General features: G+C 48.4%; 3 protein-coding genes across 3 annotated transcripts; 1 reads left to right on the top strand and 2 right to left on the bottom strand.

The window, feature by feature from the left end:
* Positions 1-1,293: 1,293 nt before the first annotated feature.
* Prickle3 (prickle planar cell polarity protein 3) lies at positions 1,294-11,519 on the top strand. The gene is made up of 9 exons (XM_055597556.1): positions 1,294-1,395; positions 2,499-2,584; positions 3,430-3,613; positions 6,694-6,807; positions 7,100-7,237; positions 8,314-8,517; positions 8,611-8,797; positions 9,987-10,286; positions 10,816-11,519. The coding sequence occupies exons 1-9, from the start codon at positions 1,354-1,356 to the stop codon at positions 11,415-11,417; spliced, it is 1,857 nt and encodes a 618-aa protein (XP_055453531.1). The 5' UTR covers positions 1,294-1,353; the 3' UTR covers positions 11,418-11,519.
* Positions 11,520-11,620: 101 nt separating this feature from the next.
* Plp2 (proteolipid protein 2) lies at positions 11,621-14,971 on the bottom strand. Its single transcript, XM_055597559.1, has 5 exons — positions 14,738-14,971; positions 13,374-13,526; positions 13,164-13,259; positions 12,572-12,662; positions 11,621-12,171 (listed from the first exon to the last, which is right to left on the bottom strand). The coding sequence occupies exons 1-5, from the start codon at positions 14,831-14,833 to the stop codon at positions 12,152-12,154; spliced, it is 456 nt and encodes a 151-aa protein (XP_055453534.1). The 5' UTR covers positions 14,834-14,971; the 3' UTR covers positions 11,621-12,151.
* A 3,252-nt stretch (positions 14,972-18,223) lies between these two features.
* On the bottom strand, positions 18,224-25,188 carry Magix (MAGI family member, X-linked). Its single transcript, XM_055597558.1, has 6 exons — positions 25,070-25,188; positions 24,131-24,277; positions 21,792-21,874; positions 19,886-20,122; positions 19,626-19,794; positions 18,224-18,794 (listed from the first exon to the last, which is right to left on the bottom strand). Exons 1-6 carry the CDS (start codon positions 25,116-25,118, stop codon positions 18,502-18,504), a joined length of 978 nt encoding a protein of 325 aa, XP_055453533.1. The 5' UTR covers positions 25,119-25,188; the 3' UTR covers positions 18,224-18,501.
* Between the last annotated feature and the right edge of the window lie 29 nt (positions 25,189-25,217).

The following is a 25,217-nucleotide window of genomic DNA, read 5'->3' as shown; positions in this document are numbered from 1 at the left end:
AACAAGAAAAGGAGACTTAAAGGGAGACTTAAAGTCTCCCTAAAGACCCTGGCAACATCCTGCTGAAGCCTTGCCTACAACTTATTCTGAGTCTCACTCTTCATTAGAACTGTTTGTTATCCCAACGATAGCCATGGAGTCCTCCTACGGTGTGGTCCTCACGCTGATCCCTTAGCCACCACCCTTCCTGGCCCCAGTGAAGGCTTTTCTCCTCAGATCCTCAAGGCCTCTCCAACTACAGAGACTCCACAAGATCTTGTTTCTTTGTTTCTGAACCCTTCAGGTCCTGTGGGATCTATCTCCTTTCCCTTGCCTCAGCCTCAGCAGAAAAACCAGAGACCTACCAGGTAGAGAGACTGACTGACTAATGGATAAGTGCCACCCCCCCCCCCAGCTTTTATCTGGACAAGGGTCAGGAAGTAACAGGGTTTTGTATAATGGGGTTGAGGTGAACAGAAGGAGTTCCTGGGCACCCAAGATTAAAGGTCTGTCTAACCATTGCCACCTCATGCCTAATTAAAGGCTCCTCTTGGGCGCCTGAGTTCTGAGGATACTTGATTCCTAGCTCCGAGGCCCAGAGGTACCTAGAGCAGGAAAGAGACCCAGCTCTGGAAGTGACCTCAGGAAACGCAGACTTCTACCTGGCGACAGAAAAATAGGTGAACAGGGAGGAAGGCTCTAAGACCTACTTCTTTGGGCTAAGGTCGAGGGGAGAGTGTAGGGAGTAAAGGTGCACAATGGCTGGATGTGGATTACCCAGAACCTGGCCAGAGAGTTTTGTCTCTTTCACATAAACCTCAGTTCTGTCTCTGAAGATGAAATAGGCCTAGCTGGACGGTGAGAGCCATAGAACACCAGCCAGGGCTGAAGATGAAGTTGGAACCATTCTTGTAACATTCATCCCAGGAAAAGAAAATCTGGGAAGGGATCAAGAGGTGGCTTTGACCCCTGCCCCCCAAAGCTTTCAAGTTAAATCGACAGTATTCGTCCAAATAAGCACTCTAGTGTACCACTCTCATCATGTCTGCACTTCAAGCCCGCCCACTTCCAACTTTCAAGGCTGTGTGAATGTGACACCGAGGGACACTGAAGGCCCAATCTTCTGACACCCTGCTCTGGTTCTAGCCCTGGAAAGAAACCTCGGACTGCAGGTTTTGCAGCAAGGCACTCATTCACCTTCAGATAGGGGCCACTGCGGTGACTTAGACACTACAGGCTGGGGGCGGGCCCTAAGAGGCGTGCTCCTCCCACCCCGGAGTCAAGTTTACGGAAGAGAGCTGCCAGGGCCGACGCGCTGTGGCAGCCGACTCCATCCGCCTGACCCAGCTGAGCTTGACTCTGTCTAGGCGCGCCATGTTCGCGCGTGGGTCCCGGAGGCGCCGCTCCGGGCGTGCGGTGAGCAGGGCTCAAGGCAGTGGTGGGGGTCAGTGGTGAACTGAGACCCAGGTGAGGGGACAGGGCCCAGGAACAGAGGGGAGGTACCCCAAGATGGGTCTGGGAACTCCCTTCCCTAACTTTCCCAGAGTTGGGAACTGGGACTGAAGCACACTCTCGGATGCAGAAACGTGTAGATATGGTGGCTCAAATCCCTAACACATCTCACACTTTTAACACCATTGCAGTCTGGGGCCGCCCCCTTTCCTGTGAATTAATCCTAAAGGTGAAGAGAATAAGGTCTTGGGATTTGAAATTGAGCAAGGGGGAAACATTGGGGCACTGTAGAATGAGAGTGGTGGTGGGTTCCTTCACTTATGGGTAACAAGAATCAATGAACTAAGGTTTAGGTTCAGAAGATTTCCAGGTTTCCATAGGAGTCTGGAAGCTGACTTCCTAGATAGGAGGGTTTCTCTGTTTCTTTGAAAGATCTCTAACCAAGAAAGGTGGAATGCGGACCAAAGAAGAGAGTAGTCCCAAAATCTGAAGGGTAAAGGCAAAGATTTCTTGGGCTAAGGCTTTCTGAATGGAACAGGGACGTTTTGCTGTCCTAAAGATACTCCTCGGTTCCTCAGGTAGGAGAGACGGAGGCAGGGTTGGGAAGAGGGGCAACAGAACTTCTGAGGGAAGGGCAGAGTTCATGTGGGATCTCAAGGAAAGATGGGTTCACAGAGGCCTACCCTGTGAAAATGGAGTGCTGCTGGCGCCCTGGATGTTGAAGAGAAACATGAGAGGGAATGCCCAGATTAGGGATTCTGCTCTGGCAGGTAGAAGACTCTCCCTAACAGACCTATCTGAGAACTACAGAGGGACATACCAGCCCAGACAGGGGAATTCCCTGGAAAAGGAGTATACAGGAAAGTGGTCTCCGCTGCCCTGCCTCCGGTTTGGTTGTTTCCTCCTCCCCCGTGCTCAAGGCGCGGTCTCAGCCTGCCCAGCGCTGCCCCCAGTGAGACAGGCCCCAGCCTGCGGTTGTGAGTCTGGGAGTGGAGGAGCAGGCATTGACTTCTCCCTCCCTACTCCCGCACCTTATTTCTCCTTGTATCTACTCCCACCCACTACAGCCTCCAGAGGCAGAGGACCCTGCTCGTGGCCAGCCTTGCAATTCCTGCAGGGAAGAGTGCCCAGGCTTCCTGCTGCATGGCTGGAGGTAAGTGACCCTAGCCTTTGTCAGAGACCCGCCCCAAGGCTTGAGCTCTGCCCACAGAGAGCACAGTTGGGAAAGGAGCCTCAAAGTCCTTTCCAGGGCCCCGCCCCCTGACTCATTCCCAAGAGACCTGTTCCCAGGAGTGTTCCACAGCCCTGACTCCCCAAAAAAGTCTTCTCCCAAGTCTGAATCCTACCTCTAGAGCTGTCTTCTAGCTGAATCCGCAGACCCTTTCTTAGGCTCAGAACTTTTCTCCCAGACCCAGTGTTCTCTTGGAGCCTTGCACTCAAAATCTAAGAAACCTTGATCCCACAGACTCACAGTAGTACCCCCAACCCTCCTACACACAAGCCAGAGACCTGCCTTCAGGAGTAGTTATCCTACAGAGCACAGAATCTCCCACCTGAGGAAATCCCTTGATTTATGATACCAGTCTCAGCCCCTGAGTCAGGACCCTCTCAGGCCTTTTGCCCAGAGAATCTAGCCCAAGTTCCAGACCTGGAACAGTTAGGGAGAAGTCCTTCAGACTCTGAAGACCCACCCCTCCATCTCCTGTACCGAGTATCATAGCCCAACCCCGAGTCCTGTAAGCCCCTGTTTTCCAGACCTGTCATCAGCCAGAAGCTGAGCCTAGCACAGCCAGTGCCCTGTGGCCTGGTCACAAACAAAATCAGATCTTGGCTCTTAGCCCCAGCTCCTGTCAGCCCTGGCCTCAGGCACAGAGCTCTGTCCCAGCTCCGAGTCCTTTGGTGTCAGTCTACATGTCCTGCCCTTTGGTTGAACCTGGGCTGCCCAGGGATCTTGGTGGATGGCTCCTTAGTAATTGACTCCTATCCTGGCCCTCACAGAAAGATCTGCCAGCACTGCAAATGCCCTCGGGAGGAACATGCGGTGCACGCTGTGCCTGTGGACCTAGAACGCATCATGTGCCGGCTCATCTCAGACTTTCAACGCCACTCTATTTCTGATGATGACTCAGGCTGTGCTTCAGAGGAGTATGCCTGGGTACCCCCTGGCCTTAAGCCAGAGCAGGTGACCAAAGGCTGGCCACCCACTCTCATTCTCCAATGGGTGCACACATATACAGGCACATATGCATTTGAGTGCAAACCTATTTGTGGAGTAATGCTGGAGTGTGGTCCAAATATCAGTGTCTCTCTGTTCTGAGTGATCACTGTGCCAGTTCCTGAGGGTCTTGTTGACTTTTCATTCCATTCTTTTTTTTCCTTTTTTAAAGTGTGTGTTTGTGTGTGTGTGTGTGTGTGTGTGTGTGTGTGTGTGTGTGCCCTAAAAGTCCAGAAGAGGGCATTAGATCCATTGGAAGTGGAGTTATAGGGGTTGTCAGCTGTAATGTGTGTGCTGGGAACTGTATTCCAGTTCTCTGGATGAGCAGGAGAGCACTTCTGACCACTGAACTATCTCTCCAGCCACATTTCTATTCTATCCTTACTCAAGGCTCTATCTCAACACTTCATTTATCAATCAATCACATCACCACTGATGATTTGTTCAATTGTTACTGAGCATTTACTGTATGCCAGATACTTCTAGGCACTGAGGACAGTAAAGAATCCATAAAACAAAGGCTGAGGTTATGGTTTAAGGATAGAGCACACGACACTGGGTTTTAACCCCAGCACCAAAACACATATGTTGGCACTTATTTTTCCACGTGGGAATATAAATATCAAAAAATACTGTCTCTTACATAAAAATGCAAAGTATTTTTATATAACCCACACCTTATATTAAATGGCATACTATTTTTGTATATAACCTACGAATATCTTCCCATACACGTTAAATCTTCTCCAGATTATACGTGATATAATACATGGCACTGTAAGTGCTAAATAAGTAGTTGTATTATTTCTGTGCTGAGATTTGTAGCTCTGTTGTGAAGAGCATGCCTAGCATGCCTAGCATGCACAAGGCATTGGACTCAAGCCCAGAACCACAAAAAAAAAAAAAAAAAGGATAGTGTCCAGAGAAAAAAATAGCTGGGTGTGGGTGTCATGACACATGCCTGAAATCCCAGCTCTGTGGAGGCTGAAGCAGGAGGATTATATGCAAGGAGTCATAAATGCAAAACTATGTGGTATATATAAAGAATATCAGGCCAACCAGTGATAATAGTAAGACCCTATCTTTTTAAAAATGATGATAATGGCAAGAAAAAAATCTGCATGTTGCTGGGTAGTAGTGGCACATACCTTTAATCCCAGCACTCAGGAGGCAGAGGCAGGCAAATCTCTGAGTTTGAGGCCAGCCTGGTCTACAGAGCTAATTCCAGGATAGCCAGGGTTACACAGAGATACCCTGTGTAGGAAAAAAAAAAAGAAATCTTCGTGTAGAGGTATACAGTTCATATGGGTCTTGTAAAAATATCTTTGGCTAGTTAAACCCTCAAATGTGGAACTCGCAGCTGGAAAGAGATGACTTTGCATCAGGTCGAATAAGGGTTATGGAATAAAAAAGAAATCTGACAGGAATAATGGGAGGGAGGCCAGGATTATAAATAGAGTGCCCAGACAAGCCCTATCTGGGCTGCCCTGAAGAAGATGAAGTGAGCCTTGCAGAAATCTGAGGTTGACACAGTCCAGGCAAAGTAAGTAAAAATGCCAAGGTACAGAGGCAGAATGTGTTTGGCACATCTGTGAGAGAAAAAGTGAGGAGGCCAGTGTGGCAAGATCAGAGTGAGCAAAGTAAGAGTGTTTACAGGAAAGGTCAGAGGAACTGGAGGTCATGGAGAGAACTTTGCTCTGAGTGAGGGGCTGTTCAAGAGGCTTGTGAAAAGAGGGGCATGACTTGTCCTATTATATAACAGTATATCTAACAGCCTATAGTAGTGAGAGTGGAAACAGGACTCGTGAGTAGGAAGCTGGGCCAACACTCTGCCTCACTGCCAAATGAGGCTTGGTTTTTGGAAATCTGTACAGTGCTAGGACTGGACGACTGGGCCTTTGCACATACTAGGCAACCGCACTACCACTGAGCTGTGAAGCCTCCCAGCCTCAATTCTGGATACACTGTCTTTTGTTGTTTGGGGAGGATTTTTCTGAGACAGGGCTCTGTATCCCTTGATTGGCTTGGAACTCACTATGTGACCTAGCCCAGCCTAGACTGCATAACAAGTCCCAGTGTTTTATCCCAGCACTTGGGAAGTTGAGATAGGCAGGATCTCTGTGAATTTAAGGCCAGATTGGCCTACTACACAGTGAAACCCTATCTCAAAAACCAAACAGGAAAAACACCAAGGCAAACCAGGTATGGTAGTGCATGCCTGTAATGCCAGCACTAAGGAGGCTGAGGCCAGCCTGATCTAAATAGCAAGGTCCAAACCACAAGAACTACATATCAAGAGCCCCATCTCAGAGAGGCAAAGAAAGGGAAAGAGAGATAAAAGAAAGCAAATCAAGAACAAATTTGAATAAAAATTTGTGGTGTTAGTTAGATAGCCACATTACCTAGGATGTGGGGAGAGGTCACAGAGCAGCATTTGTGACACCTTAGCCAACAGATGATTCTTAGAGCCAAGAAAGTACGTACAGACAGAGGAGCAATTTAAAGGATGAGAAAAACAGCTAGTGAGGAAGGAAGGAAGGAAGGAAGGAAGGAAGGAAGGAAGGAAGGAAGGAAGGAAACCAGGACTCTGTGGTATTCTGGACGCCAAAGGAAGAAACTGTTTTCAGAAAGAGAGTAATCAGCTGGGGCCTGGACTGCTGATGGTCTGACCAATGAGGACTAAAACCTGAACAATGATTCTTACAATGCAGACATCCTCAGTGACCTTAACAGCTTTGCAAATGGCCAGGGCCAGAAGCCTGACTGGAGTGGGGTCAAGATATAAGGAAAGCAGAGGAAGTGCAGTGGCCAGGAATTTTCACAACTCCTTTGAGACATTTTGCTATAAAGGGAAGAAAGCAGGCCTTGTAGGTTTTCCCTATGGGTCCCTTCAATCATTCAGGAGCTTTGGGGACAAGGATTGTGTCAGGAGGAGTGCACTTCAGATGATTTTAATTTCCCCATAGAACCAGGGACCCATGGCTTCATTGTATCCTGGCTCACCCCTAATTGTCATTGTTTTCTCTCACACTTCCATGTCCTCCCAGGTTTACCAATTTTTCAGTTGCCTTCCAGAGGACAAGGTGCCCTATGTCAACAGCCCTGGGGAAAAATACAGGATAAAGCAGCTGCTGCACCAGCTACCCCCACATGACAGTGAGGTGAGGAGTAGAGAAGACAGAACAAGTATGACAGGAGTGGGGTACAGCCTGGACAAATTCAGGGCAACTGGAAAGAAATGGGCAGGGTCAACTACGGAAAGGTGAACTGAGCTGAACTGAAAGGTCTGGAGAAGCAGGAGCCAGAAGGGGACACTCCTTGACCAAATTTAGCTGAGAATTGAGAGAAGAGGTGAGGAATGGGTATTTCAGATAGTAGGCACCAAAAATACAATGACCTAGAAGTAAACTCTGTGAGCGTGGATGAGGTCTAGAAGACTCCTTCTCTCCCCAGGCACAGTACTGCACAGCCCTGGAAGAGGAGGAGAAGAAAGAGTTGCAAGCCTTCAGCCAGCAGAGAAAACGGGAGAACCTGGGACGGGGCATCGTTCGAATCTTCCCAGTGACCATTACTGGGGCCATCTGTGAAGAGGTGAGCTATAGGGTGTCTCAGCAAGTGAAGGCCCTGAGGCTTACCGCTCACTTAACCCCACTGGGGTGTCTCTAGAGCCCTTGGATGAATGGAATTTGTTCCTTAGATACCAATATTGGGTCTAATTTGTCTCTAACGCCTTGATGTATATTTCTGGGGTTTTCTCTCCTCCATGCAGAAGACAGATAACAACAATGTCTTTTTGGTTGTGATTAGAAATTGTTTTGTTTTGTTTTGTTTTGTTTTGTTTTGTTTTTGGTGGGGAAGTGAAAGACAGGGTTTGTTTTTGTAGTAGCGACTGTCCTGGAACTCAGAGAGATCCACCAGCAGTGGATCCCAGGTGCTGGGATTAAAGGCGTATGCCACTGCACCAGGCTTCAGGACTTGTTCTTAAAATCTGACCCCCATGGGTAGGCATGGTGGCTCACACCTATAATCTCAACATTTGGGAGGCTGAGGCAGGAGAATTGTTTAAAGGGCAACCCAGGCTCCATAGTAAGGCCCTGTTTCAAAACAAACAATCTCATCTCCAATGATGCAAACTAATAACAAATAATAATATTAATAAACTGATACATAGTCCCAGAGCCTGAAGTCTGAGGAAGAGCTGTACTCAGTTGGTGGAATTTGTCTCCAAGGCCTTCTTGGTGGATGGAGGCCTGTCTTTAAAACTATTTGGTAATGTCCATTGGCTGAGACCTCTGTGGGTGGAGGCTATCTCTACAGCACCTCCATAGTATTTGCCAAAGCTTCCTAAAAGGTTTGCCCGTAAGGCCACCCATGATCATTAAGGCTTGTCCACACGAGTAGAGTCAGTCCTTTATGTTCCCTCCTCTTCCCTATGAGTGAGCACTATCTCAAATGTATCCCATAGGTGGGGCTAGTTACTAGAGAATCAGGGGTTCAAGGCCAGCCATCGCTGTATATTAAATTCAGAACCACCCTGGGCTACATGAGACCCTGTAGTAAAAAATATACAAAGCTTCACCACAGGAAAGGCCCAAGTTGTCACAAGCTTGGCTGACCCCGTTCATCTGACTATCTTGGTGACTGTGATGGTGTCTGTCATTTGGCAGTGTGGAAAGCAGATTGGAGGTGGAGACATTGCTGTCTTTGCCAGTCGCGCAGGCCTCGGGGCCTGTTGGCACCCTCAGTGCTTTGTGTGCACCACATGCCAGGAGCTGCTGGTTGACCTCATCTACTTCTATCATGCTGGCAAGGTCTACTGTGGGCGCCACCATGCTGAATGCCTGCGCCCTCGCTGTCAAGCATGTGATGAGGTTTGGGCCTCCCTAGCCAGGGGTGGGAAGGCAGGGTGAACAGAGCCAGACGCAAGCTCTTCTGACAGCCCTGGGTGATCTGTGCCCCTGCAGATCATCTTCTCCCTGGAATGTACAGAGGCTGAGGGCCGACACTGGCACATGGGTCACTTCTGCTGTTTCGAGTGTGAAGCTTCATTAGGAGGGCAGCGATATGTCATGCGTCAGAGCCGCCCCCACTGCTGCGCCTGCTATGAGGCCCGTCATGCTGAGTACTGTGATGGCTGTGGCGAACACATCGGTGGGTGAACTTGATGGGGAAGGACAGAGGGATGTATGAACAGCTATGCCATGGCCCCTTCTCCCCTTATACCTCCTCCTCTTCCTTCCTTCCCTCCTTGCTTCCTTTGGTGCTGGAAATGGGACTGAGGGCCAGCGCCTCCAACATGCTCAACAGATTTTCTATCACTGAGTTATATTCTCCCTAGCCTAGATGTCATGCTTTCTAAATCCCACCTACACATAAGTTGCCCACAACACACACCTAAATACACGTGCAGACACCCTCGGATTCTAGTACTCTAAGGTAAAGCCTTTACTGCCCAGAGCTATGCTCTGGTCTTTTCTAATTTCCTCCTTCATCTAACATTAAGTCCTAGCTTCTAGGGCACTCTACCTTCTTTTTTGTTTGTTTTCAAGACAGGGGTTCCTCTGTGTAGCCTTGGCTGTCTTGGACTCACTTTGTAGACAAGGCTGGCCTCGAACTCACAGAGATTACCTGCTTCTGCCTCCCTGAGTGCTGGGATTACAGGCGTGCACCACCACCACACCGGGCAACACCCTACAATCTTAAACTGGCTTCTTTCCTACCAAATCCATGTCCTACCTAAGTCTCATCCCCACTATCCACACCTCTTTTCAGGTCCAGCCTCTATTTGCCTTTTACCTAAAGCTGACTGGACTCCCAGTGACCACATATTAGAGCTCAGTGCCCATGTATGCTCTTTAAATGATCATCCTAGATAAGAGAGGACACCATTGCCAGTTCCTCTCCAAAAGATAAGGAAGATGAGGGCCAAATCTCACTTTATTTGCTTTCTCCAGAGAGGTCCCCTTCTGGGAATGGGGAGGAAAATCGGGGTGCCCTAGCACAAATCCCACACCTCTTCTTAAGAAAGAGCTGCTTAAGTCCTGTTAGGCCACAGAGGAGGGCTTCGAAGCCAGTCCTGAAGATGCCTGATAAAACAGGATCAGATGAATGGGGAGGAGGTCCCCCCCTATCAGTGGACTTGGAAAGGGGCACAGTGGAGATGAGGGAGGAAGAGTGGGATTGGGAGGGAATGAGGGAGCTGGGATACAGAGTTAATAAAATGTAACTGATAAGAAAAAAATAAAATTAAATTAAAAAAAAGAAAGAAAGAAAGAGCTGCTTAAGAAGGGTAGGCTATGAGTGTTGCCTCAGTTTTCCCACTCATGTTGGTCCCCCACAGGCCTGGACCAGGGCCAGATGGCTTATGAGGGCCAACACTGGCATGCTTCAGATCACTGCTTCTGCTGTAGCCATTGTGGTCGAGCACTGCTGGGCCGCCCTTTCCTGCCACGCCGAGGCCTCATCTTCTGCTCAAGGGCCTGCAGCCTTGGATTTGAGACCACAACTCCAGGGCCTAGCCTCCACAGCTGGAGCGCCAGCACAGCCTCTGCACGGCTCACAGCTTCCCGGGCTTCTTTCTCAGCTGCAGAGGGGACATCAGAGACAGCCAGCAAAGGCACCTGTACCAAGGCAGAGTCTGGTGAGCCTCGTCTCCTCCACCCTGCCTTTGCTGGGCTGCCCAACCTTGCCCTGCAGCATCCTGTCTCCCCACATTGCTGGGCCCATCCTTCTCCAGGCCATTTCAGGCCTAGTCTCTAGTCCTAACTCCACCTGTCTGCTGAACCCTGGGTCCGGCCTGAGCCTCCAAATCCCATAACACACCTCAACTCTTCCTCTGCTATCCTCACTTCCTCCAACTGGTCACCCTCTACCCAGGCTTCCCCTCCATTTTATCTCAAACCAAATCTACTCCAACCCTTGATATGCCCCCTCCTGGCCAATCCCTCACCCCATTTATGGACCACAACCCTACTCATGCTAATCTATTTCCTATCCTTCTTTCCATCCAAAGCCTGCAGCAAAGAATCAAACTTTCGGGTATCCAACCTCTGACTCTCTGTTCCACTTCCCAGTCCCAGAGGGGGAAGAAGGCATTCCCAAGTCTTCCCTCAGGTAAGGGCCAGACAGAACAGGGCAGATACCAGGAATCTTCCATCTTTTTTTCCTAGCTGCAGGTCCTGATGAACCCTCCCACTTTCTGAGAGGGGCCCCCCACCGTCACTCTATGCCTGAGCTGGGGCTACGAAGTGCTCCTGAGTCACCCACAAAATCCCCTGGCCATCTTGCCCTGCATCCAGATAATGCCTTTGGTCGCCAGAGTACCCCGCGTGTCAGCTTCCGAGACCCTCTGGTGTCTGAAGGAGGTCCACGACGGACCCTGAGTGCACCTCCAGCCCAGCGCCGAAGACCACGAAGCCCCCCACCCAGGGCCCCCAGCTGTCATCGCCGCCGCCGGCGGCACCAGCGCCGCCACAGCAGCCACCATCACCACCACCATCCTAGCAGACATGTCCACCATCGATGTGACTTGGGATCGGGTTCAGATTCAGGATCTTGTTCCAGCTCACCCTCTAGCCCCAGTTCAGAGTCATCTGAGGATGATGGCTTCTTCCTAGGGGAACGTATCCCACTGCCCCCTCACCTGTGCAGGCCCAGGACCACCCAGGACGCTGCAACTGAAACCTGTAACTCCACAGCCCCACCACTTGTCCAGGCATCTCACCCTGCAAAGCCTCACCACACCAAAGACAAGAACTGCATCGTGGCTTAAAGAAAGGCAGTTTCAGAAGGGACTCTACTAAGTCATAGTGCCCTTCTTTGTTTGTCTTAGTGAAACAATGTGATAGTTGTTAAAAAATAAAGTATAAAAAAAAAAAAACTAAGCTAAGCCTGGCTTCTTTGCTCCAATAGCTTTACCTCAATTTCCCTCCTCCTGATGCTAACATTTGATCCAAAAAAAATTCAACTTATTCGTTATAGACTTTAACACTTTTTATTATTTATTTAGCCCTTCACAGCCACATAGAGAAAAGGGTTATTTGTAGTGGGTCCCTCATTTTGTAGCTTATGTGGGAGTACGATTCAAGCAAAACTCACGTCAGCTTCTAGTACTGCAGAGCAGAGGGGGAACTAGGTACACCCATAAAGGTGACCACACCCAGGAGGGTAGATTGGCAGGCTGGAAGACAAAACTCCCAATAAAGGCACTTTTACAGGGATATAGCTCAGTGGAGAGTGCTTGCCTAGTAAGCACTCAGCTCTAGGTTCAATCTCTTGTACCATAAGCACTTTCAACGAGGTCAGAGAATTGGCTGGGAGTGTTGTGGAAACAGGAGGAGGTATTTTTTTTTGAAACAGGATCTGTATAGCCCTGACTTCGGACTCAGAGATCCACCTGCCTCTGCCCTCTTGAGTTTGGATTAAAGGCGTGCACCACCACACTGGGCAGGAGGAAGTTTTTGATGGAGGAGCTATTGGCAGGTAGCAGAGTCAGACAAATGAGGATCATGGACCATCTGTGGGGTCTGCAAGAGGAAGAAAGAAAGAAAGAACTGATGAATCCATATGCCCATTTTTACAGACAGGAATGCTTACACACTTATGACATTAGGAATCAATAAGGGACAGAATTGCCAGTCATACCCTTCCCTAGGAGGTCCTTTTCCTTTTTCTTTTTTCTTATTCTTTCTTTTTCTTTTTTTCTTTATTGGGGGGGGGTGTTTCGTTTTGTTTTTCAAGACATAGTTTCTCTGTGTAACAGCTCTCTGGCTGTCCTAGAACTCATTCTGACCAAGCTGGCCTTGAATTCAGAGGCATCTGCCTCATGATTGCTGAGATTTAAAGGTGTTTGCCATCACTGCCTGACTTTTTTCCTTCTTTCTGTTCTAAGGGTGCACACAAGTTTACACACACATACACACTTACCAGTGGGGGCCGCTGTATGTCTTTGCTGCTTTAGAGGGAAAGTGAAATAGGCATCATAGCCAAAGAGCACTGTTGCAGCTAGGCCCAGTACCTGGGAAGATGGTAGCAAAGGGATTGGATTAGAGAGCCTACTCAGACTTTATGTCTTTGTATTCAACTCCAGGGACTAGCCCAAGTAGGTTAGTGACTCAAGCCTCATGCTAGGAAGGTAGGGAACGTCAGGGAAAGGCCAGGAGTCTGAATAGTTAATACCTCACCATCTCCGCAGTACTTATCAGAACATGACATCTAACATCACTGCCTCACATTTAGAGGGATTGCTTCTTACTACATTTGAGACAAAATTCTAGCAGATGGTAGACTAACATGTTGACAAAGAGGCCGCCTTTGTCTCTCACAAAGGTCTGTGTCTGACAAGGAACAGTGTTTTTACAACAGATGATCTTGGTAGATAAAATCATTGCTGGGGCCAAACTTTGCTGCAAGTGCTGAGAGCAACTTTGGCCTGGTGTAGCTCCCGTACTCCTGCAGAAGTCCCCTACATCCTCAAACCCTTCTTTCTGTGATTTGGATCTGCTTCTTGGGCCCTTACCCCAGCAGCAATATTGGAGCCGCCTCTTCCATTTACAAGGACAACAATGGAGGTGATCAGGTACAGGATAGCTGCTATGAGGGATCTGAAGAAGTCCTGTGAAGGGGATGCAGAAAAAGGTGATTTCAGCCTCCAGCATTCTACAGACCATTCAAACTTCCCCACCCACCACCAACCACCCAGCCTCAGCAATACTGGCCCCTTTCTTACAGTCCAAGGCCAGTTGATGAATGATATCTTAGAGTGCAGGTCACACATGTAGAAGACAAATAACACAGCAGCAAAGATCATCTCAATCACCGACAGGGAGGAGTACGCTGATGTAGATGCACTGAAGCAAATTAAGATCACCAGGCACAGTATCTGAGGGGGGCAGGGACAAGGGACCTCAGTCAGCCATGGGTTAAGCGCAATGGTTGAAATTGGAAAAGAGGAATCTCAAACTCAAATGTCCATCAGGAAAACAAACAAACAAACAAACATAATGAAATCCACTTCCCAGGACTGGAGATGTAGCTCAGTGGTAGGGCATTTACCTAACATGTGCAACACCCTAAGTTCCACCCACTCGGTAGAGAGTTCGAGGGGATCAGGCGGGGGTGGGGGGAGGAGAAAAATCATTTTTCCCAAATAACTACCAGGAGCGAGAAAATGACACACAATAAAACACCCAAAACCCCTCTCGCATGCTCATTGTTCTTCAAGCTTTGTCTAGGAGCTTTACAACTCTTATTTCACTCAATCATCCCAATAATCTAATGAGCCAGGTAATATTCTTCTTTATACATGAGAAAAGTGAGTCAGAGAGGTTAAGTGGCTTCCCCAGAGTCACCCAGTAAGAAAAGAGAAGAATTATGTGCTTCAGTTCCCCTTTCCCTGAGGGGAGTGGCTCTGCCAGGTGTTTGGTGAGCGCTGGTGGCGCCAGCTTCCAAGCCTTTAATGGGAGGGACAAGAGGTTCCCCAGGCAACCCCCTTGGGAAGGAGTGAGACTGACACTAGCAGGGCAGGGCTCCGTTAAAGGAGCCGCACCCCTTTTTATAAGTGACCCAAAGGCAGTGCGCACTTTGAGGCAAATGGGAAACCAAGGTTCCCTATAACCATCCAAAGAGCTAAAGACCTCCCATCCAGTTCCAAACGGGCAGGGAAGAACTGGTGAAGGGTGGAAAAGCCCTACCCTAGAGGACTAGCTCTATCCCACCCCAAAAGGCCCCGCCTTTGGGAACACTGCCAGCCCGCCAGTCAGTGCCCAGGCTGGCCACGCCCTGCCACGAGAGGCTTCCACTCCCCAGGACCCCTTCTCTCCTTCCACTAGCAGCCTACACCCACACACCGAGCCCCCAACATTAGCTAAAAATTATTCGCCTCACCAGTGCACTACCAGCTCTCCACTACTTCGCCCATGCCCGACCAAACACCCTGCACCTTGGCTTCGATCCTCCTCTTCGAACTCACCCACTTGCACCCCACGGCTAACCAGCCGGGCCACGTGCCTGCCTCAACCGAGACAGTCCAGTACCGAGTGGTCCAGCCCGCACACCTAGTTTCTGCCCACCCTCTGGCCCGGGAACACTCACAATCTCAGCAAACAAGAGCAGTCCCTTTCGGGTGCGCGAGAAGCTCGTGCAGGCTAACCAGCAGCCAGGGGCTGAGAGGCGCTCGGAGTCCGCCATGGTGTGTGCTGGAATTCCTGGGACGCAGAAGAAGCTCTGCTTTCTGGCTCACAGGTTCGAGGTCGCTGCACACCCAGCCGTCTGCCCCGCCGGTCTGTCCGGGAAGGGAGCCCCCGGGCAAAGGAGGGAATGAATCACCGCGCCTAGCTGAAGCAGGCGGGGCCAGAGGGGGATGGGCCAGGTGGCTGCCGCCCCGGAAGCCCCCATTGCCCTCAGGCCGAAGACTGTACGGGTCCCGCAGACAGCTCTACCTTCCAGATGCCTGGCAGCTCTAAGTACTAGGAGCAACACTGTAGGGACTCTTCAGTTTTTGTTTTGGTTTGGTTTGTTTTTTTGTTTGTTTGTTTTAATGCAAAAGCGCTACCAAGGCACTCTGGCGCTTCCTCCGTTTGATTTTAGCCAAAAGGCCAAGAAGCAATACGGTGATTGATTCAGTTTCATTAGTTGAAAAAGTGGCCAAAGCCCTGTTTAAATCCGAAATTCTCGAGAACAGGTATGTTTCCTGATTTCGGAATGCTTTGAATTTTAAAAAGTTTCCCCTTTGCATATTTAGCAGTGGTTCTCCACCTGTGGGTCGCGACCCTTTTGGGTTCCAACGACTTTTTCACAGGGGTAACCTAAAACCACCAGAAAACGAAGATTGATTACGATTCATAGCAGTAAACACAGAAAACACAGATTCATTATGATTAATAGCAGTAGCAATATTACAGTTATGAAGTAGCAACAAAAATGCTTTATGGTTGGGGGTCACCACAACGTGAGGAACTGTATTAAAGGGTCGCAGCACTAGAAAGGTTGACAACCTCTGGTATATAGTATATTACCTAACACTCTGGGCACGATCTGTGGAATTAAAACTTAATTACCTCAAGAAATGGTGTAAAATGTTCACAATAAGTGGGATGAATAAAGATAGAAAATCGTTCCTGATTCGGTCAGGTCAGGTTGTGTGGTCAAACGGTACCAAACTGGGGTGAAGAGGATGTGGTCAGTTTCCAGAGTTTGGGAGGCTTTGGTTAGAAAGGATAGTGCACTGTGAAATAGTGTTGTGGGCGTGCCGCAAAGACCAAGGGAGAATGGGACCTGGTGATCAACCTGGTAAATCTTAGTGAGTATCCTCAGTGTGCTTAGAGCTCCTTAGTCTGTGCTGCATAATGCCAGGGAAGTCTTCAGCCTAACTGCTGAACCTCAGTTTTCTAGTTCTGAGAGGCCAAGCCAGCTTTAGCTGAAGACTTGGGGAAAGAATACATTTTTGCTGAGAGCTAGAAAACATAAGGGGTGGTTCTTTGAGTATAATCTTGGGGAAGTTTGCAGTGTGTTCTTGAGCAATTTATTTCTCTTGGCCTTGTTGGTGTCTAACTCTGAGACATGAGTTACCTGAAATTAGGGCACCTCCAACCCCAATGTGATCTGGACATTGGTCTTATACTCATCTCAAATATAAAGAAATCACTGGAAGGCCCTGTCAGCCCCCACTCCAAACATAGGTCCTTTCCAAATGAAGGAAAGGGCTCCCTATTACAATTGCCATTGTTGAGAGAATGAATGAGTAATGGAAAGGTTGAAACATTTTTCCCAGAGTTGAATGCATGCATTCAAGCAGCGATAAATACCTGAACTTGTGGAACATGACCAATTTAGCTCTCTTACAGCTCCCATTAGTACAGATGCCCTCCCCATTCCCACCCCCACTTCTACCCTCAGTTTTTCCTTGGTCTTTCAGGTTCCACTTAAAACATTATGTCATTAACTGGACACCAGAGCCCACCACCTCCCCCACAATATAACCGGTCCTTTTTTTTTTTTTCCTTTCATTTAGTTTGTTGTTTGATGCATGCTCTCACTGTGTAGCCCAGGATGGCTTAGAACTTATGATCCTCTTGTCTCAGCTGCCTACTTGGGAGAAATTACAGGTATACATACTCTCCAGCCAGAACCTCCATTTTCTTAGTTTTGTAACTATAAGTTCTCTTGGAAATTATCTTTTATGTATCCTTATCATTCTTGTCTGATATCAGTCTACTTTCACTATAGTAGCTGCACAAAGCCACAAAGCATTGTTTTGCTCCCTGGTATCCCCGTAGAACTACTCCAGAGCAGGTATACAATTGAGGTTCAACTGGTATTTGTCAAATATGGGTGAAATTAAAATGAAAGGCTTCCATAAAAAGCTCTAACTAATTTTGCTTTGAGCTCTCCCACTCTGATCTGTTTGCACTCTCTGGGCATCATTTTCCCCCTTTGAGAAATGATCTATCAAGAGTTGTTGAGTAGGTGTGTAATTAGATGAAAGCAAATACTCCATTAAAGCCAGTAGCAGGGTGAAGCTAAGTAAATGGTAGCTGGGGTTACTATGTTAGTTCCCTGGGTGTGACTGTTTAGGAATTGTGTACTAGACTCCTTTCCTGACTTTTGGGGAGCCATACTCCCACAATACTCTGAGTCATGAGTAGCTGGAAGTCACCCACACACAAACACTTTAAGTGTTCACTTCTTTATTCCTCAGCTGCTGCCTGTCCCTGTTTGGTTTCGCAGTCTGTCCCACCCCCACCTCCAGTGCCACCTGAGACTCTGTTCCTGTCATTTCCCCCCTCCCCCCCACCTGCATCCTCCTTAATAGGGGCAAAAGTTGCCTGTTTAGACCACAACTTCCCTCTTTGGGGGATGGGACTGAATGTTCAGGATGTGCTTAACAGCAAAGGTGACTGGACATTTGTAACATAGGCCAGCGCCTGCCTGCTTTGTGGCTACCCGAGTTGGAGTTTACAGTCCTTATAAGCATTTGACAGTAGGACTCAACTCCCGGGTGGAGGAAACTCTGTTCTCTTCCCAGACCAGGATCGCCCAGAGCACTTTATCACCAACTATGGAAAAGTGGAGGAGTGGCCCAAAGACTCTAATCGCCCTTTTTAGCCTGGCCCACCCGGGGCAATGACTCACACCTTCCCCTCTCGGTCTCTAAGAGGGGGTCCAGGGCCGCAACCCACGCCCCTAGGGTAGCAGTCTCCGAGCCAGTCAAAGCTAGTTTTTCAAGCCGGAAGTGGGACACCACGGACTCTGGGAGGAGTAAGGCGCCAGGCTAGCAGGAACCCTGAGTCTACTGGGGCACTCCCACAGCAGCCCTACTTTTGCATTCCCCACGCCAAATCGCAATAACGTTTGAACTCCAAAAGTGAAATGAATGAATGGAAGAAGTGCAGGGGTTAGCAAACCAGAGCAAAATGGGGAGTACGGAGAAATAAGGATCATTTTGGAGGCATGAAGAAAGCAGCATGCAGCCTTTGGCTGGTTTCAAAAGGGCCCTCATCGAAACCAGATCAACCCACCCCTCCCTTACAGAGTGGACTGGGAAGCCCCACCCTGCCTAGAGCACCTGACAAGTCAGGACTGGATTCAGCTATTTTATTACCTCCCGGCTAGGAAGCAACTAGGAGAAGCTGAGCGAACGCAGGGGATGGGGGAGTGGGGTGCGAGCGCTCTGGGCTCTGGGAGGGCTATACCACTGGCGTCTTGAAGGGGTGGCGACCAGTCCACTGTGCAGTGTGGAGTGGGGGAGGGTACTAGACGAGGTTAAAGCTTTAAGGGAAAAGCTTAGTGCCTGGCAATACGACGTGCCAGAAACAGGCGGAACTTCACCAAGTAAACACAGAGATGTCTGCTGGTGCTCAGTGCCTCTGCCTTCCTGCTGCCATCTCCTGAGCGAGCTGCATGCCCCCACCACGAACCCCTAGAGCCCGTGAGAGCCGGTCTTCGCTCGGTACCAGCCAGGGCCCAGGGGTACCAGGGATACGGTCGTTCAGATCTTCCGTGGGGTGCTCCACTGCGTGAAACACGTGGCCAATAGCCACTGCCTCTGGACTAGGTTCCGGACTGGGCCGGGTTTTGGGCCGGTGGTGAACTGGGGAAATGGTGCTGCGAGACTTCGTCTTCCTGTTTCTGCTAGGATCTGAGCTGCGATCTGGAGATAGCAAGTTTGAGTGGTGAGATGGGGAATGGAAGAGAGGCCATAAAAGCTCTTAGGGAAAGTTCTCTTCAAGGCCCAGAGGTGCTGCTCTGTCACAAACCTCAACATTCCCCAGCTCCAGATATACCCCTCAATCCAGGCATAGCGGATTATCTACTGAGCTGTCTTGCCAGCCCCCTATATTCGTTTCTCACAAGTAAACCCCTTCCTCTCCAAAAGAGAGTATCTGGGAGATGGAATCCAAACGGCTTCTCAGATGGCTAGGCAAGCACTGCACCACTGACCCTCATTCAGACATCAGAGTCCCCAGTCTCTATACCCTTATCCCATTTCCAATCGAGACCATGCTGCCTTCTCTAAAGACTAAGACTTTTCCTTCTAAGTGGGGTGGTGGTGCACGCCTTTAAAGCCAGCACCTGGGAGACAGAAGCAGGTGGATCTCTGAGTTTAAGGCCAGCCCTGGTCTACAGACAGGTCCAGGACAGCAGGGCTACACAAGGAAACCCTGTCTCGAAAAACAAATATATAGAGAGAGAATAAAGAAAAAAATAAAAGATTTTTTTCTTCTGGAAAAAAAAAAAAAGCTCCTCCCCCTCCTCTCCTAATACCTCAAAAGCATCCTCTCATTCTTACCCTGGAATGGGCTCCCTCCCTGTTCCAGATTTTTGTCAAATCTATATAACCCAATCCAGACACTGGACCTCTACATTCCCCCACTTAGACCAGGAAACCCTTTCTACCCAGAATCCAGCCTTTCCATTCTTTGAGCCTCCCCTTCCCCTCTCTGATCTGTGCCTCTCTTCCCTAGGAAATCCACCACTTCACCTCTCTTCTGATGTTTTCCAGCCTCCTCAATCCTACTGGCATCCATCTCTTGAGGCCGTTGGAGCACCAGGTAAAGGCGGGGACCTCCAGTTCGAATCCGCTCCACTACCTGGGCATGAGTGAGGCCTTGTGTTGACTCTCCATTGATATAGAGCACACGGTCACCAGCCTGCAAGAACATAGTGATGTATGAAGGGCAGACAGAACACCAGACAAGGAAAGGGTCAATATCTATGATTGGACTGTTGCTTAGAGCTGACCTGCAAACGACCACATCGCTGTGCTGGCCCATCCTTCAGCAGTCCACGCATGGTCAATGGAGTATCCCCAGATATACCTCGGCCTCCACTTAAAGTGAAACCAAAGCCTGCAGGACCTCGGACCAGCTCCACAGAAAATCGGCCAGTGTCTTGCAGTAACTTCAAAGCATAGCTTGCTTTACTCTGGGTTACTGGAGGTGGTTCCATACATGTACGCAGAGTCTCAGATCTTTGATGCTAGAATGAGGAGCAGGAGTATAAATACATTAGCTGGGTGTATGCATTAGTCAGGGTTATTATTGCTGTGATGAAACACCATGACTAAAGCATCTTGGAGAGGGAAAGATTTATTTGGCTTACACTTCCATACCACTGTCCACCATTAAAAGAAGTCAAGACAGGAACTCAGACAGGACAGACATCTGAAGGCAAGAGTTGATGCAGAGGCCATGGAGGAATGCTGCTTACTGGCTTGTTCCCCATAGATTGCTTGCTTCACCTGCTTTGTTTTGGTTTGGTTTGGTTTTTAGAAACAGGGTTCCTCTGTGTAGCACTGTCTGTCCTGGAACTACCTCTGTAGACAAGGCTGGTCTCAAACTCAGAGATCTGCCTTCCTCTCCCTCCTGATTGCTGGGATCACAGGTGTGTGCTACCACCGGGCCACCCTGCTTTTTTTTTTTTTTTTTTTTTTTTTTTGTTTGTTTGTTTTTCGAGACAGGGTATCTTTAGTAGCCTTGGCTGTTTTCGACTTCCTTTGTAGACCAGGGTGGCCTCAAACTCAAAGAGATCCACGTGCCTCTGCCTCCCAAGTGCTGAGATTAAAGGAATGCACCAACACCGCCCGGCTCACCCTGCTTTCTTATAGAATCCAGTACTATTGGCCCAGGGAAGGTGCCACCGACAAAGCTCTCGGCCCTTTCCTCCATCAATCACCAATTAAGAAAATGCCTTAATTAAGAAAATAGCTGGATCTTATGGAAGCATTTTCTCAAATGAGGTTCCCTTCTTTCAGATAACTGTAGCTTTTGTCAAGTTGACATAAGACAGCACAACTGAGCCTATTACAACTTGACACAGAAACACATTACCATTAAGCCACAACCTTTCCTTTCTTATTCATTCCAAGATCTCACATTAAAAACTTGAATAACAGCTAGGCTGGGTGGTGATGGTGTACACCTTTAATCCCAGCACTTGGGAGGCAGAGGCAGGCAGATATCTGTGAGTTCAAGGCCAGCCTGGTCTACAGAGTGAGTTCCGGGACAGCCAGGGCTGCACAGAGAAACCTTGTCTAGAAAAAAAGAGAGAGAGGAAGAATAACTTTAAAAGTCCCACCGTCTTTTATTTATTTTTTTATTTTTATTTTTTTATGTGCATTGGGGTTTGGCCTGCATGTATGTCTGTCTGTGTGAGGGTGTCAGATCTTGGAGTTACAGACAGTTGTGAGCTGTCATATGTGTGCTGGGAATTTAATTTGGGTCCTCTGGAAGAGCAGTCAGTGCTCTTAACTGTTGAGCTATCTCTTCAGCCCAAGCCCAAAGTCTTTACATATTCAAACACATTAAAATTTCAGTCCCTTTAAAATATCAATATTCTTGGAAAATCCTAAATCTCTTTTAAAAGCTCATATACGCAGCCAGATCTTATGGAGGCTTTTTCTCAATTGAGGTCCCTTCCTTTCCAATAGATATTCTAGCTTATGTCAACTTGACATGAGACTAGCCAGCAGTGTAGGAAGTGCAAATCTGCAATGCTAGCATTGGAAAATCTAAGGCAGAGGGAGCACCATGAGTTTGAAGAAAGCCTAGTCTAGCAATCAAGTTCCAGGCCAGCCTGGGCTGCAGAGGATGTTCTGTCCAAAACCCAACAAAAGCAAAGGAGTAACACAGGACATAGCATTGAGTACCTGGGGTCGATGTTCCACAGTAGTGGCATGAGGCAAGCAACTGTCTGTAACTTCTATATCCGCAGAATCCAGAACACTATCAGCTAAGATGTGAAAGAGACAAAGAGGGATATCAAAAGATGTGACAGGACCCCTGGGTTAACTTTTAAAAAATTATTTTTACTTTATTTTATGTGTATGGTTGTTTTACTTGCATGTATGTCTGTGTACCAAATGTGTACCTGGTGTCAGGTCCTCTGGAACTGGAACTACACTGTGAGCCACCAAGTGTGTGTGCTAGGAATTGAACCTGTTTCTTCTGGATGAGCAGCCAGTGCTCTTAACCACTGAACACTGCTTCTCCAGCCTCCTAAATTAACATTTCAACCTTACTTATTTGCCTAATTTGTACAACTCACACAGAGTCACTCATCATTTAACTACCTAGGGATAATTTTCCCATTCTCCACCTCTAGTAATCTTTAAGGCTGGGCTTACAGAAATAACTGTCCTGATTCCTTCTTCTTAAATAATCCTGTGCTATCCATTTGAATAACCCTCCATTATCTCCCTTCCAGATGTTAATAACACATAGGCTGCATGTGTTAAGTAACACCCTAAGTGGGACTTCCTAGCATGTTCTACATCCTGAGTTTGGTTCTAGCACTTAAAAAGTTAAATAGATACAATATTTTTAAAAACAATGGGGGGGGGGGCTGGAGGGATAGCTCACTGGTTAAGAGGACTGGTTGTTCTTCCAGAGGTCCTGAGTTCAATTCCCAGCAACCACATGGAGGCTCACAACCATCTATAAAGAGATCTAATGCTCTTTTCTGGCATCCAGGCATACCTGTAGACAGAGCATTCACACATTACAAACATTGTGAAAAAACAACCCACCTAAGGCCTTGTAGGGAGTTTGTCATCCCAACATTGGGTTTCTGAGAATCTAGACCACAACCTCTAATTAGCTAGCCTACAAAATTCATTTCATTTCTCACATTTTAAGATCTACCCACATCAGAAGATTAATTAATCCCAGCATTCTAGAAGCTGAAGCTTAAATTTGAGACCAATGTGGTTTCTGTCATGAGACCGTGTTTCACAAAACCAAGCAAGAGACTGGAAAGATGGTTCAGCAGTTAAGAGTTCCAATTACTCCTGCTGATGACCAGAATTCAGTTCCCAGCACATACATGGCAGCTTACAACTGCCTGAAGCTGCAGCTCCAGGTAGATCTGATGCATGTATATGCCTACACACACACACACACACACACACAATTGAAAATAAATAAGTCCAGTGTGGTGGCAGCGGACACCTTTAATGCCAGCACTCAGAAGGCAGAGGCAGGCCAACCTGATCTACACAGTGAGTTCTGGAAAAGCCAGGGCTATACAGAGAGACCCTGCCTCCAAAGTAAAATTAAATAAAAATTAAATCTTTAAATATACACAGAAGAAAACAAGCAAACAAAAATTGCCTCTAATGTGTTTAGAGCTGCCACACTTTGGCATTTCAGACTCACCTCTTTGTAAAGAACTCATCTCTCTAAGTGCCTCCTCTTTGGGAAATGACATTTGGTACAGTTTCACACATGTATAAAGTGTATTGAAATCATCCTTACTTCCATTATGTAATTTTTATTTGTTTGTTTGTCTGTTTGATTTTTGGAGACAGGTTTTCTCTGTGTAACCCTGGCTGTCCTGTCCGAGTTGGGATGGCTGGTGTGGCAGAGGCTAGCACAGGAATTGTGAGTTGCTTTGGGCTGGGATTAAAAGCTTGGGCCACCACTTCCTGGGGCTTCATTAAGTACTCTTTTTTGGTTTGTTTCGTTTTGGTTTGGTTTGTTTTTTGATACAGGGTTTCCCTGTGTAGCCTTAGCGATCCTGGACTGACTCTGTAGACCAGGCTGGCCTTGAATTCAGAGATCCACCTGCCTCTACCCCCGAGGGCGAGTGGTGAGATTAAAGGTGTGCACCACCACCGCCAGGCTCCCATTATGTATTCAACCTTCTCCCACTCCTGCTAACTCTCTTCTTCCCAATTCGGTCTCCTCCTACTCCCAGGTTTCTTTGTGTATGTGTTGCAGGTAGTAACAACTGCCTACTGTTCAAAGACTGCAAATACTAAATTGGAGTCCCGCTGACCTTAATAACCATCCAGCCTAGTACTTTCCACAAATGTTCTGAAACTCATCTATCACAATAACCCTAAAAGAATACACTCTAGTTCACAAGGTTCTGCTAGCTCTGAACCCTTCCCTGCACAATCACACACTCTAACAGTCGCTGGCCTTCCGGCCTTCTACCTGGAAGTCCAGTCCCTCCTGCCCTACCCAATCAAGTCCTTGCACTTACCCTCCTCATGGCGCAGGCGCAGTGTGGCACCCGCCTTCCGTACTAGCTCTGACAAGTCCGCCGCGGCTCGCGCCACCAGGGGGCGCGCATCCAGCCGCTCTAGAAGCCGACGAGCGCGATGGCCCCTGAACCTCGGTAAGCCACCTCCTGCCCAGAAGAAGGAGACAAATAATCTTGGACCCAGAGCGGTGGAGCCCCGACCTGAGCGATTCTAAGTTTAAAAACCTAGAAATGCCCCTACAGATATCCGGAGATCCCTGGCCACTATTTCAGAGGTGGCCAGCTGAAGAGGTGGTCTCCTCTTCTGGGGACCCCTACTGCTGTGGGTGTGTGAGCTGCCCACTGCCTTGCCCTACAGAGTCCACTAAGGTATCCATTTAATAGCCCTTCTAAGAACCTAACAGATTTATTTCTTTGGCACTCACCACACTGACCCCTAGTAACTCTAGATGCCAACCTTTTTTCGCTACGTCTTCAGAGATCCTGCTTCTCCCTCCCACCGAGCAACCCTGAACACCAGAATTTCAACTCCAGTATACTAGTCAGTCCCTGCTACACCCAAGAGTTCCCTTAACGGCCAGGTGTCTAACTCAGGGCGCAAGCACCTCCAGATTACCCCTCCTCAGGTTCCCAGCCCACCCACCTAATTCCCTGACTGCCTAGGCTCAGCAGATGCCTGTAGGCCCTTCTTCCCAGACTCAAAAGTGAGGTCTCCTGAGTCCGGTGTGATCCTCGTCACACACACTGAGCCTCGAGACTGTATGGTAGGGGACCTGAAGCAGTTTCCATCGCTGGGGCCCTGGCTGCTGCCAGTACTGCCTGGGCACCAAAGCTGACGTTTACCACTTGTGGGGTGGAAATGGTTAAGGGCCAACAGGCAAGGCGAAGGTGGCCTGGCACGGCTCCTTCCCTTTCTCTCTTTTCCACCCATTCCAGTACCTCTTCTGCTCCCTTTAGGGTCTGCAGTGTTTCCAGCGTGAGAGTTCATGGCCTGTGGTGCGCCTGCTGGACTCAAGGCAGCCCAGTGACTAGTTGGGTTTTGTGTGTGTGTGTGTGTGTGTGTGTGTGTGTGTGTGTGTGTGTGTGT

The sequence above is a fragment of the Psammomys obesus genome, unplaced genomic scaffold (genome assembly GCF_907164565.1).
Source record: "Psammomys obesus unplaced genomic scaffold, mPsaObe1.curated_primary_1811, whole genome shotgun sequence".
Classification (NCBI taxonomy): Eukaryota; Metazoa; Chordata; class Mammalia; order Rodentia; family Muridae; genus Psammomys; species Psammomys obesus.
Note: the sequence above shows the minus strand (reverse complement) of the source record. Positions and strands in the feature narration are given on the sequence as shown.

Bases quoted from the DNA above. Each gene is read 5' to 3' on its own strand.
- Prickle3 (XM_055597556.1), top strand. From the start codon at position 1,354: ATGTTCGCGCGTGGGTCCCGGAGGCGCCGCTCCGGGCGTGCG. The intron at 2,585-3,429 runs GTAAGTGACCCT...TGGCCCTCACAG, and splicing joins TTCCTGCTGCATGGCTGGAG to AAAGATCTGCCAGCACTGCA. The intron at 6,808-7,099 runs GTGAGGAGTAGA...TTCTCTCCCCAG, and splicing joins TACCCCCACATGACAGTGAG to GCACAGTACTGCACAGCCCT.
- Plp2 (XM_055597559.1), bottom strand. From the start codon at position 14,833: ATGGCGGACTCCGAGCGCCTCTCAGCCCCTGGCTGCTGGTTAGCCTGC. The intron at 12,663-13,163 runs GTAAGGGCCCAA...CCATCTTCCCAG, and splicing joins GCTCCAATATTGCTGCTGGG to GTACTGGGCCTAGCTGCAAC. The intron at 12,172-12,571 runs GTAAGTGTGTAT...TTCCTCTTGCAG, and splicing joins ACATACAGCGGCCCCCACTG to ACCCCACAGATGGTCCATGA.
- Magix (XM_055597558.1), bottom strand. From the start codon at position 25,118: ATGAACTCTCACGCTGGAAACACTGCAGACCCTAAAGGGAGCAGAAGA. The intron at 24,278-25,069 runs GTACTGGAATGG...TCTTCTGGGCAG, and splicing joins CCCTAAAGGGAGCAGAAGAG to GAGGTGGCTTACCGAGGTTC. The intron at 21,875-24,130 runs GTAAGTGCAAGG...TTCACATCTTAG, and splicing joins GCGCCTGCGCCATGAGGAGG to CTGATAGTGTTCTGGATTCT.